This window comes from Giraffa tippelskirchi, chromosome 3 (assembly GCF_054371585.1).
Source record: "Giraffa tippelskirchi isolate mGirTip1 chromosome 3, T2T-mGirTip1v1.2.pri, whole genome shotgun sequence".
Taxonomy (NCBI): domain Eukaryota; kingdom Metazoa; phylum Chordata; class Mammalia; order Artiodactyla; family Giraffidae; genus Giraffa; species Giraffa tippelskirchi.
The window spans coordinates 152244580-152257653 of NC_137277.1; the positions used below are offsets into that span (position 1 = coordinate 152244580).

General features: G+C 42.0%; 1 protein-coding gene across 12 annotated transcripts in view; it reads left to right on the forward strand.

The window, feature by feature from the left end:
• PARD3B (par-3 family cell polarity regulator beta) overlaps nt 1–12220 on the forward strand; it is a 1110743-nt gene extending 1098523 nt beyond the window's left edge. For 9 of the 12 annotated variants that reach the window (XM_081577736.1, XM_081577737.1, XM_081577742.1 and 6 more), the window contains one exon: nt 7422–12220. In XM_081577736.1, coding sequence (XP_081433862.1) covers nt 7422–7779 — 358 coding nt within the window. In that variant the 3' untranslated portion in view covers nt 7780–12220. The remainder of the gene's footprint in view (nt 1–7421) is intronic. The other 3 variants (XR_014078967.1, XR_014078966.1, XM_081577738.1) reach the window with 3 other exon arrangements.
• The last annotated feature ends 854 nt before the right edge of the window (nt 12221–13074 follow it).

Sequence of the window (13074 nt, forward strand, 5' to 3'; positions counted from 1 at the left end):
TAAATTCAGTCTTGAGATGTACTGATGAATCGTGATCAGCTCTATATTGTAAGGATTTGTCACTGATACGTGATGAGCTGAAGGCTACAGATAATTTCTCTTAATAAATTACAGCAGATTCAAGTTTTTCTCCCTTCATAATGTGGCCTACACTCACATCAATGTGTTTGTTCTCTCTTGGGTGGGAGGGAAATGCATTGAGATATAGTAGATGGTAGAGAACGTGGTATAATACTAGCTTCTACCTCTCTTGGGCATGTGTGTCTTGTATGAACGCCATCCATCATGTGTATTCAAGTGGAGACGAAGTTGGGAAGCACTGTGACAGAGGAGACTGGACCTCACCTCTGCCTCTGGCTCATGTCCATCAGTGCTCAAGCCTAGGCACGTGAAATGGGTGATCACACCAGGTTTTCACTTTTGACAGTCTCCATAAAGTGCTATGTAATATTTTAGACTCTCTGTACCATAATTTTAAATGCATAAAGATGTTCCTAGATTATTGTGTTTCTGACAGATTTTTTTTCCTGTACCAAATTAATAACAGTTCTTGTAACTGACTTTTTGGGGTCATATTTCTTTGTTATTTCTATTGAAGTGTAGTTGATTTACAGTGTTGTGTTGTTATTCAGTCACTCAGTTATGTCCAGCTCTTTCCGACCCCATGAAATGCAGCACACCAGGCTTCCCTGTCATTCACGATTTCCCGGAGTTTGCTCAAACTCATGCCCGTTGAATTGGTGATGCCGTCCAACCATCTCATCCTCTGTCATCCCCTTCTCCTCCTGCCTTCAATCCTTCCCAGCATCAGGGTCTTTTCCAATGAGTCAGCTCTTCGCATCAGGTGACCGAAGTATTGGAGTTTCAGCTTCAACATCAGTCCTTCCAATGAACAACCAGGACTGATCTCCTTTAGGATGGACTGGTTGGATCTCCTTGCAGTCCAAGGGACTCTCAAGAGTCTTCTCCACCACCACAGTTCAAAAGCATCAATTCTTCAGCACTCAGCTTTCTTTATAGTCCAACTCTCACATCCATACATGACCACTGGAAAAACCATAGCCTTAACTAGACGGAGCTTTGTTGGCAAAGTGATGTCTCTGCTTTTTAATATGCTGTCTAACTTTCCTTCCAAGGAGTAAGTGTCTTTTAATTTCATTGCTGCAATCACCATCTGCAGTGATTTTGGAGCCCAGAAAAGTAAAGTCAGCCACTGTTTCCACTGTTTCCCCATCTATTTCCCATGAAGTGATGGGACCGGATGCCATGATCTTAGTTTTATGAATGTTGAGCTTTAAGCCAACTTTTTCACTCTCCTCTTTCACTTTCATCAAGAGGCTCTTTAGTTCTTCTTCGCTGTCTGCTATAAGGGTGGTATCATCTGCATATCTGAGGTTATTGATATTTCTCCTGGCAATCTTCATTCCAACTTGTGCTTCCTCCAGCCCAGCGTTTCTCATGATGTACTCTGCATATAAGTTAAATAAGCAGGTGGCAATATACAGCCTTGATGTACTCCTTTTCCTATTTGGAACCAATCTGTTGTTCCATGTCCAGTTCTAACTGTTGCTTCCTGACCTGCATACAGGTTTCTCAAGAGTCAGGTCAGGTGGTCTGGTATGCCCATCTCTTTCAGAATTTTCCACAGATTATTGTGATCCACACAGTCAAAGGCTTTGGCATAGTCAATACAGCAGAAATAGATGTTTTTCTGGAACTCTCTTGCTTTTTCGATGATCCAACGGATGTTGGAAATTTGATCTCTGGTTCCTCTGCCTTTCCTAAAACCAGCTCGAACATCTGGAAGTTCATGATTCACATATTGCTGAAGCCTGGCTTGGAGAATCTTAAGCATTACTTTACTAGCATGTGAGATGAGTGCAATTGTGTGGTAGTTTGAGCATTCTTTGGCTTTGCCTTTCTTTGGGATTGGAATGAAAACTGACCTTCTCCAGTCCTGTGCCCACTGCTGAGTTTTCTATGGGTATTATATTCATTTTGATAATATCGATTCTTTCAATCCAAGAATATGGTATAGCTTTTTTATCAGATTGTGTCATCTTTGATCTCTTTCATCAGTGTCTTGTAGTTTTCAGAGTTCAAGTCTTTTGCCTCCTTAGGTAGGTTTATTCCTAGATGTTTTATTCTTTTTTATGTGATTATAAATGGAATTGTTTCTTTAACTTCTCTTTCTTATCTTTCTTTGTTAGTGTATAGGAATGCTTCAGATTTCTGTTTATTAATCTTATATCCTACAATTTTACTGAATTCATTGATGAGCTCTAGTAGTCTTCTGCTACCATCTTTAAGATTTTCTATGTATAATATCATGTCACTTTCAAACAGTAACAGTTGTACTTCTTTTCCAGTTTGGATTCCTTTTATTTCTTTTTTTTCTCTGATTGTCAAGGCTAGGACTTCCAAAACTATGTTAAATAAAAGTGGTAAGTGGACATTCTTGGCTTATTTCTGATCTTGGAGGGAATGCTTTCAGCTTTTCACCATTGAGGATAATGCTAGTTATATTGTTGTTTAGTCGCTAAGTTGTGTCCAACTCTTTTCGACCCCATGGACTGCAGCATGCCAGCCTTCCCTGTCCTTCACTATCTCCCGAAGTTTGCTCAGATTCATGTCCATTGAGTCGGTGATGCTATCTAACCATCTCATCCTCTGCCACCCTGTTCAACTCCCACCCTCAGTCTTTCCCAGAATCAGGTTTTTTTCCAATGAGTCAGCTCTTCACATCAGATAGCCACAGTATTGGAGCTTCAGCATCAGTCCTTGCAATGAATACTCAGGGTTGATTTCCTTTAGGATTGACTGGTTTGAAGCCAGCTTTTTCATTCTCCTCTTTTACCTTCATCAAGAGGCTCTTTAGTTCCTCTTCACTTTCTGCCATTAGGCTGGTGTCATCTGCATATCTGAGGTTGTTGATATTTCTCTCAGCAGTTTTGATTCCAACTTATGATTCATCCACCTTGGCATTTCACATGATGTACTCTGCACATAAATTAAATAAAGAGGATAACAATATACAGCCTTGTGGTATTCCTTTCCCAATTTTGAACCAGTCAGTTGTTTCATGTCTGGGTCTATGTCGCTTCTTGACCCACATACAGGTTTCTTAGGAGACAGGTAAGGTGGTCTGGTATTCCTATCTCTTTAAGAATTTTCCACAGTTTGTTGTGATTCACACAGTCAAAGGCTACAGGTCTGTCATATATGGCCTTCATTATGTTGACGTATGTCCCCTCTTGGCCACTTTCTAGAGGGTTTTTATCGTAAATGGGTATTGAATTTTGTCAAAAGATTTTTCTGCTTCCTTTGAGATGATCATAAGGTTTTTATTCTTCCATTTGTTAATATGGTGTATCACACTGATTTGTGGGTACTGAAAAATCCTTGCATCCCTGGGATAAATCCCTCTTGATCATGGTATATAATCATCTTAATGTACTATTGAATTTGGTTTGCTAATATTTTCTTGAGGATTTTTGTGTCTATGTTCATCAATGATATTGGCCTGTAATTGTGTGTGTATGTGTCCCATGTGCATATTATCTGCCTGGTTAGGGTGATGGTAGACTCATAGAATGAGTTTAGGAGTGTTCCTCCCTCTGTAATTTTTTGGAATAGTTTCAGAAATATTAACTCTTCACTAAACGTTTGATAGACCACCTGTGAGTCCATCTGGTCCTGGACTTTCGTTTGTTTGGGATTTTTTTAATCACAATTTTGATTTCAGTACTTATGATTGGTCTGTTCATATTTTCTATTTCTTCCTAGTTCAGTTTTGGGAGATTGTACCGTTGTAAGAATTTGTCCATTTCTTCTAGGTTGTTTATTTTATTGGCATATAGTTGCTTGCAGTTGTCATATGATTCTTTGTATTTCAGTGGTGTCCATTATAATTTCTTTTTCATTTCTAATTTTATTGATTTGAGCCCTCTTTTTTTCCTGGTGAGTCTGGCTTAAGATTTATCAATTTTGTTTACCTTTTAAAAGAGCCAACTTTTAGTTCCATTTATCTTTGCTATTATTTTCTTTGTCTCTATTTCATTTCTTTCTGCTCTGATCTTTATAGTTTTCCTTCTGCTAACTTTAGATTTTGTTTGCTCTTCTTTCTCTAATTGCTTTAGGTATTCTTTATTTGAGATTTTGCCTGTCTCCTCAGGTACAACTGTATTGCTGAAACCCACAGGTTTTGGATTGTCGTATTTTCATCTGTCTATAGGTATTTTTTTATTTCCATCTTGATTTCTTCAGTGAGTCACTGGTTGATTAGTAGCATATTGTTTTGCCTCCACGTGTTATTGTTTTCCTGGTTTGTTTTTTTTTTCCTGTGTCCTGGTGTGCACGAGACCATGTCTACACCAAAAGTGGAGTCTTGTTTCCCCTAGTCTTACGGAATTCCTGTGATCAAACCCCACTGGCCTTCAAAGCCAGATTCTCTGGGGGCTTTTCCTCCCATTGCTAGAGCTGCCAGCTGGTGAGCCTGATGTGGGGCTCAAAACTCCTTGGGAGAATTTCTATAATATGATTACTTTCCAGTTTGTGGGTTGCCTACCTACCAGGTATGGGCCTTGATTTTATCATGATTACACGCCTCCTACCATCTTGTTGTATCTTCTTTTTCTTTGGATGTAGGATATCTTTTCTGGCCAGTTCCAGTGATTTTTTTTGTCGGTGGTTATTCTGCAAGTTAGTTGTGATTTTGGCATCTTCATAAGACCAGGTGAGCTCACGTCCCTCTACTCTGCAATCTTATCTCCCTAAAAACTGTTCTTTTAAATATGTGTGTGCGTACACACAATATTCACAAGCACTGAGAAGCTCTGGTAAAAGCCAATTCTCAATTTTGAGCAAAGAGTTTTTATAAACAACACCAACCCACTCCCCCACCACCGAAGAAAGAAAAATTCTTCCAGCACTCTTTGAACCTTAAAGAGTGTTTTTATAGGCCAGCTCATTGTTTGTCTTCTCTCTGAAAAATTAGAAAGGATAACTGCTTTGATGAGTTCTACAGAAAAAGACAATTTCCATGATTTCATTTCTTGACAAAGAACAGCTACTTCACTTGGTTTCTGCCACATGTAAGCAAATTCCCACATGTAAAATCTCCCCTCAGAGGAAGCAATGTGAGTCCACAAAACTGTCTTGAATTCTGCCCCCAGCTTCCCCTGGCTGTGCAAGGTGACCAAGAGCAGGGGGAGGCGTGGGAGAAGAGGCTTGACCGTGTGCACGCAGCCTGTGCGGTGGCTGTGGCTATCAGGGTGGCTTCTGCTCTGTCACCGCTTGATCTGGCTAGTCTCCCCACAAAAAAAAAAACAAAAACAATGCCTGCCTGTCTTTTATAATATTCTGTTTTAAAAGAGAGAAATCTCCAAGGAGAGAACAGGACCCTAAAAGTCCAAGGCCTGGAATTCCTCCTTTCTCTCTTTCAATTTTAAACAGGAAACATTCATGCTAAGAGGGTCCGGAGGGAGCATTGATTATATGTTCGTTTTAAGGCAGATAATGTTTGTGTGTTGCAAATGTCAGTGATTTATCCCAAGGGCTTAAAACGAGTGCAGAAAAACCACATGTTTCACTTCATGCAGAGAAATATCATCAGTAGATTCTGAGAGAAAACACAGGTTAGGGGGTTTTTTTGTTGTTTTTTTTAAGTGTTTTGAAAATCTCTAACATGAACCAAAAGGAAGTAGAAGTGAGCATAGTGGGAGAGAGGGGGAGCTTAAAATATATTGTACAATAAAAGATAGATATAATGAATGCTGGAAGTTTTCTAAATAAAAAAAAAAAATAACATTCTAAAGGAAAGAGAAGATGAAATCCCCATCCTTTATTTCCCAGGGCTGGGGTGACAGATTACACATTTGTGCTCTATTTGTCATGGGCAATTTAAAATAGAGCAAAGCAAACTGCACTGAATAATAATAATTGATGCTATAATAACTTGTACACAAACAATTTAATTTTTTTTACCTGAAAACTCTAACTAAATTAACCCAGGCTCAAGGATCTACCTTTCATTATTATACAGAGCCAAATTAAGACATGAAAAAATAGAGAAAAATTCTATTGTTCATCCTTATGAATAGTGTTCACGTGCTGCTTTCCACATGGACTCAAGCTTGGAGCTTGTCAAACCATCATTGATTTGGGGAATTTACAGAGCTGTTTTCCCATCAAACTCTGCAGATTACAGGGTGATTGTGACCCTCACTGACAGTGCTTGATTAACCACAGACACCGTATTCTTACAGCCCTGTCATTTCTTTCAAGTGTTCTACCAGGTTTTACTCTGACATTGGAGAGCTTTCCATTAATTGTTATTGTTGCTCTTTTCCTTGAAAAAGAAATAATAAAAAGAGGAATGGTAGAAAGTAGGGAGGATTTGGGCATGGTGTTAGGGAATATGTGCACAGAAGGTTTATGGGATTTTAAGAGCTGCAAACAGAACTCATCTGTTTAACCCCAGGCTAGATAAGACGCAGTCATCTGTACATTGTTTAGAGACGTATTGCTTCTGTTATGGCAAATGGATCAGAAGATACTTGTTGTCTTAGCAGAGAGATCCAGACAGGGTCGCTTTATGTTAGTGTTTATTCTTGCCCTGGACCTTTCTGTGTGCCTACTCATTACACAGTGCCACTTACAGCTGGTTTGACTTTTCCCAATCTGCTACCGGCTGGGTGGTACTTACTGACTTTGCAGTAGAATTGCTTCATATCAAAGTTATAGGTGGATAATTCCAGACTCTAGGTTGGGACTTCTTCCAGGAACTGTGGACAGAGGGCATACTAATCCACACAGATGTGTCACAGAAGCCAACCAGAGTTAGACCACGACTATGGCCTGTGTAAAGAGTAGCCTACAGACCTAGGAGAGAAGTGAACTCATTCCCTGGGAAGTTTATGACTCCAGATAACATGTGCATTTCTACCACCATGTCTATGTCAGGATTCAGGGAGGTGGAGCAGGAAGAGGGTGAACAATTTTAGTATTAACAGAGCCAAATTCAGCCTTGTTTAGGGAACTCACTTGGTTACTACAATAAAGGCCAACATATCAACAAGATAGAAGAATATTTCTCACTTAGGCACCTTAGGCACCTGACATGGTGGCTTCATGGTGTAGAGGAACCAGGCTCTTTTATTCTTCTTGTTCTGCCTTCCTCAGCATGTGGCTTTGTCCTTGTGATCTTTATTATGGCCACTCTTAGCAGCCAACAGAAAGGAGGGAAGAGAAGAAGAGGGTCTCTTTCTTCCTTTTAAGGGTATGCATCATGGCTATTCACATCCCATTGGCCAGATCCAGTCTGTGGCCACACCAGACTACACAGGAGGCTGAGGGATGTGGTCATCAGCTGGGAAACCAGCTTAGTGGTCATTGATATGTGTCTTGTCTTCTCTTTCCAGGGGAGGACCAGCAGATCCTGTAGACTACCTGACAGCAGCATCTCGAGGGCTCTACAAGGAAAGGGAGCTTCCCTATTACCCAGGGGCTCATCCTGTGCATCCACCCAAAGGAAGCTATCCTCGCCCCCCAGATCTGAGAGTCACAGATCTCCGGTATCCCCAGTACTACCCACCCCCACCAGCCCCCCAACACAAAGGACCTTTCCGACAAGATGTCCCGCCTTCCCCTCCTCAGCACCACAGAGTACCAGCCTACCCAGAAATGGGCAGACCAGGGCCCCGAGGGAGCAGCCCAGATCAGTACCCCTACCGAACGCAGGATCCCAGGCAGAAGAACCCCATGACCGCAGCCGTGTAGCTGAACGCCACCAAGCTCAGCCCAGCCCAGGACGGAAGACATCCAACATCACCTTTGTTCTTCCTACACCTTAAGGCCTTCTTCCTATCGAGAATTCTCTATGGTACAGATTAGATTTTTCTCACTGAAGCTGCAACACTTGACCACTAATCGGAAAGAACGGAGTGGGAGTCTGGGGCGGGAAATCAGAAGGAAGAGGAAGGATAGGGCCATAAAAACAAAACTGCCTGATATTTGAAATACGTTTAGAATTGTTCAGTTCACTGAGAGTGGCAATTGAACAGGCAAATAGCAGTGGGGATCTACAGCATGGCCACCTCCCTGGAACACAAACATGCATAGCATTGGCGTCATGGGCGGGAGGGGGCCAGTCTGTCTGGGACATCATCCATTCAGAGGCTAAGCTTCAGCCACCTCCTTAAGTTGTTAAGTCTGTGAAGAATAGCTGCAAATATAGGCATCCTAAGAGAGTAGTCTTCACATTGAGAAAACAACAAACATGAAGAGTGAGCTCCTTGAAATGTGTTGTACCCAGAGGAAGGCTGCATTTGTTTGTAGAATTTCTCAGGTTCTCAATACCACTCACTTGGTATAAGCATTTCACGTTTCCTCGCTGTTTATATAAAAGATGTGAATGCAGTATTATTAGTATCCTGGGAGAATTCACAAAGCTAGTCAGAGCTTCCAGAGGAAATCTATGCCTAGGATCAAGGCAATCAGGTTAAAAGGCTAAAATTCCCGTGGTCCTCACCTTCCTGTCTCCCACGTCCCAGGCAAGATAGCATAGAGATATCTGGCTTCAGACTCATCCCCAAATCTCCTGCTTGTCATTATTGTAACTGGGACCTTTACTTTAAGACTCCCATTTGAGAGCTGAGATGTACTCAGGAAAGAGAGGACCCGCTGGTTAGGTCATACAGGAAGCAGTGCTCTGGAGATGCCAATTCTAGACGCAGTGCCAAACAGCACCATATGGACCCAGGGTCAGGAAAGGACTGACGGTGTTCTTTGGGAATGATAACTAGCAAGCAGTAGTAGTGTGTGTGTATGTGTGCATGTTTATGAAGGTGTGTGATTACCAGTATGGAGAATGGAAAGTAAAAATACTTTCTGGAAAGTCTGATGAAGAAGAGAATAAAAAGGAAAACAACAAACAAAACGGAAGGGAAGGGAGAAGGAGCATAAAACTAAATCATTCTACATCTTCTATATTTCATTAACACGAATCAGAGCCAGACTAAGGCCAAGGTCTCCAGTTGGGAAAAGGTCTTATGGCTTTGAAAAGCTAAAACCCCACCCTCCAAAATCCATCACAATTTCTTTAGAGCTTTGCACATATATTCTACTTATTTCAACATAGATTAGAGCCTCTCAGCCCTGACCCAAATGAGAACACAAGACTGAGAAACAGCAAAGCAGGGGAGCAGCAACTCAAATTGCTCAGTGACTCTTGCAGTCCTCTAAGCCTTTCTACATTCCTTCTTCATTCCCTCCCCCCAAAAATGTCTTGAGTTCAGTTCAGACATATTCTGGCTGAGATTAGAATACCTCTGACTGCTAGGGTTTAATAAATTACAGTATTGATGTTATTGAATACATACAGTATCCTGCCCAGTTTAGTTTTTTTTTTTTTAATTTAAAATAGAGTTCTGTTACCAAGAATGATGCAACTGCTGGGTTTAGACTTAACTAGTGTTATTTACTGAACTTTAAGAGGTATCATTTTCTAAACTACAGTTTACTTACGGCCCTCTTGAGAATAGATTGTCGAGTTGTTTTTGGCCCTCTGTCGTCTCTCTTAAGCCAGGCCCCTTTAGATTGTTTGCAGTTTGTTCCGAGGTTGAGGACTGGGCCCTTCTCACCTCAAGGGGGAGTGTAGGTGAGCCATAGGGTTTCCCTACCAACAAGCTGCAAGCTGCCTTCCCTCGAGCTAAATAAACCTTCCAGAAGACAATGGTAAGATGAGAGAAGTATGATGTATTTTGAAGCATTAAAATCCAGCTCTTCAGCATGTTCCATAGTTTAACCAAATTTCTGTAGGCTACTGGACATAGCCAAGTCAGAGGTTCCCTTCTGGACTAAGGCCAAGTTCCCCCAAGGGGCAGTGATGGACGGTGAGACACTCAGAGCAGCCCCAGTAGGAAGAATGCCCGTAACTTCACCATGTTGCCATGGTATCTCCTGTACTAAGGCTCAAGGAAAGCTGCTCCAAACATGGTTTTGAGTGTATGTGTGCTCGGTTGCTCAGTTGTGTCCCACTCTGCCACCGCATGGACTGTAGCCCACCAGGCTCCTCTGTCCATGGACTCTTCCAGGCAAGAATACTGGAATGAAGTTGCCATTTCCTCCTCCAGGGCATCTTCCTGACCCAGGGATCGAACTGGCATCTCCTGCAGTGACAGGTGGATTCTTTACCACTGAGCCACCTAGAAAGCCCTTTTTGTGTTTTATACACAGACAGTAAAGCAATTGCTAATTCTGAGGGGCAGCCAAGGATGTGAATGTACTATTAAAAGTAACGGGAAAAGATTACAGCAGTTTTCTTTTCTTGCTTGAAGTATAACACATGACCGATTTGACCTTACCCAGAAGAAGCCAACATTGTGTGTATGACAGACTTCATCAAGTCGAGTAACAATTAAGAACAGCTTGAATGTAAGCTTTACAAATGCCTGTGAACCAACCCAATTGTCACCACCCAGAGGTTATGGAACTCTTTCCCAATATTTAGAAGAACAGGTTGTTTAGAGTATTTAGAAGACCAGGCTATAATCAGTGGGCTCCTAGTAGCAGGAAATAGTTTCTGATTTATTTTTGGCCTTGGTAAAACTCAGGTGTCTCCTTGTAGCTCAGAATGCAAATAGCCCCCCAGGAAAAGGTGGCACTGAGAGCTTGGTGAGATGCAAACCCATCAATGTACACCTGCCTGGCTCCTGATCGGACCACTGGGTCATCCAGAGCTTGCAGTGATGTGTCGACCTCAAGTCACTAGATATTTTAAGGAGCTCTTTTTCTGTCCCTTTTTGCAGGAGTAGAGAGATGTAAGGGAGCAAACCACAGAATACTTTTAGATGCAGGCAAACTCAGTCCTCTACAAGGGAGAGAAACAACATCTCACTAACCCTTCATGTCATTGGGCTGTGTCAGTATCACTCTTGGTATAATATTGCTTCCCCACAATATCACATCACTGGATGAAAGGAAAGTTCAGTCAGGAGTATTTTCTCAAATCATGGTTGAGGAACAACAAAAAGTGGGGGGAAATTTACTGTGAAGCTCATTAGGTTTTTAGATCTGTATCTGTTGACTTCTTCACAGTATAGCACAGAGCAAAGATTTTATAATCAAGAGCACCATCACCTCGAGGAGGAAACTCTATGCACACGAAATGATAGAGAAGATTCGAGACTTCACTGTAGCTTGATTTTTGCCACCAATAAAAAAATTAAAACATGGTTCATTATTCCTTCCAAAGATTTATGAACTTCTTGAATGAAATCTATTTTCTGAAGGAATTCCACCTGATAAGTTTTAGAGTTGCCATGAATAGGGTTGGTATGTCCCTTCCTTTTCTTTGGAGGAACATCTTAGCATTTCAGGGGGGCAGAGAGAGCTGGAGAGTTCAGTGTGGACAGCAATGTGTGTCTATAAAATTCTCATCAGCATTAACCTCTGAAATTTACAATGAACAGCTTTCAAATTGGTGCTAAATTGGGTAGACACCCTGCTGCTTTCTGAGTCCATGAGCAGAATTCAACTCAGTCCAGATTTAGTGCAATTAGGCAGGAGGGTGTTGGGAGTCAGAAACAGCCCACGATGGTATTTCTTTGTACTCCCAGTTCACACCGACTTAAGTGGAAATGATGCCACAATGAGACCAGAAAGAGGAGTCTCCGTAAGATATCCCTACAAAGTCACCTTTCTGATAAAAAGGAGAATGAAAGTGAGATATCTAAAATAAGCCTAGAATCTCATATGCAGCTCAGCTTCTAAGGGGAACTCTTTCTCCCTCATGTCTTTAAATAGTAATAGAATCTCACACAGCCTGACTTTTAAAGGTGGGCTTCACTACAGTGCAGAGTGGAGAGTGAACTAACCACCCAGACTGTCTCCTGACTCAGCTCCTTCAGACAGTGTTACATTCCATCTATGCTGACTACAGTGCTGTTTACTACTGGGAACATAAAAACAAAACCTGCTGTTTTTACAGTCACTTTTTGTAGTGTTTTCCTTTGCTTATATGATACCAAGTCTGTTCATAAGTTCTGAAGATAAATTATGTGAAATATTTTGGCATATGATTGAGGGTGGAGAATGAATTCTTTATGGTCTTTTTTGGATGATCCCATTTGTACCACAGAAACATTTTGGATATTGTTATATATGAATATATAAATTTTTCTTGTTTATTTTGCATTAAAATAAAGCTTTATTCAGTCAGTAAGAGAGTCCTGGTTTTCACCCACCACTGACTTGTGTTAAGATTTGATGAACGAATGGATAGGTCTGGTCCTGCTCACCCTTGAATAGCAATGTCATAGGGCCGAGGACACAGCGGAAGAGTGTCTGTCATGTGCTATTATTGTTAAGTCGATAAGTAGTGTCTGACTCTTTGCAACCCCATGGCCGCTCTGTCCATGGGATTTTCTGGACAAGAAAACTGGAGGGGGTTGCCATTTCCTTCTCCAGGGGATCTTCCCAACACAGGGATAGAACCCACGTCTCCTGCATTGCAGGTGGATTCTTCACCACTGAGCCACCTGGTTACCACATGCTGGGCTCCCCCAAAGCAGATGCTGAGGTGGGAATGAGCAAGCAGAGTGTTTATTTGGGAGAGCACTTGGATTCAGTACCTACAGAAGGCAGGGGAAGAAGATAGGATGGAGCAGAGAGGGAGAAGCTGAGCTGCATGCCCTTCCAGCTTGGGCTCAGCCAACTCCACAGCTTCAGGGGCCCTATAGAGTTGTCCCAAGTGCGGACACGGGAGAGGGGCATTTATCCCACCGTCTCTGTCAGGGGGTATGGGCTACCCCTGAAAGGAGGGGAGATCCAGAACCAGGCAGTTTTCTTCAGGTGAGGCAATCTCCAAAAGGGTTGACAGCTGGGGGTCATCTTTGGGCCTTATTCACAGTGGCTGGAGAATGGCCTTTCATTCCTGAAGTGGGATTGGGCAGCACATCACAGAATTCACAAATGCATCTGACACAGTTGACCCCTCTCTCATGCCAGGATCACTCTCACCCTGTCTAAAGAAACAGGATTCTGAGCTGGTTTTCCTTGAGACCACCCGTATGT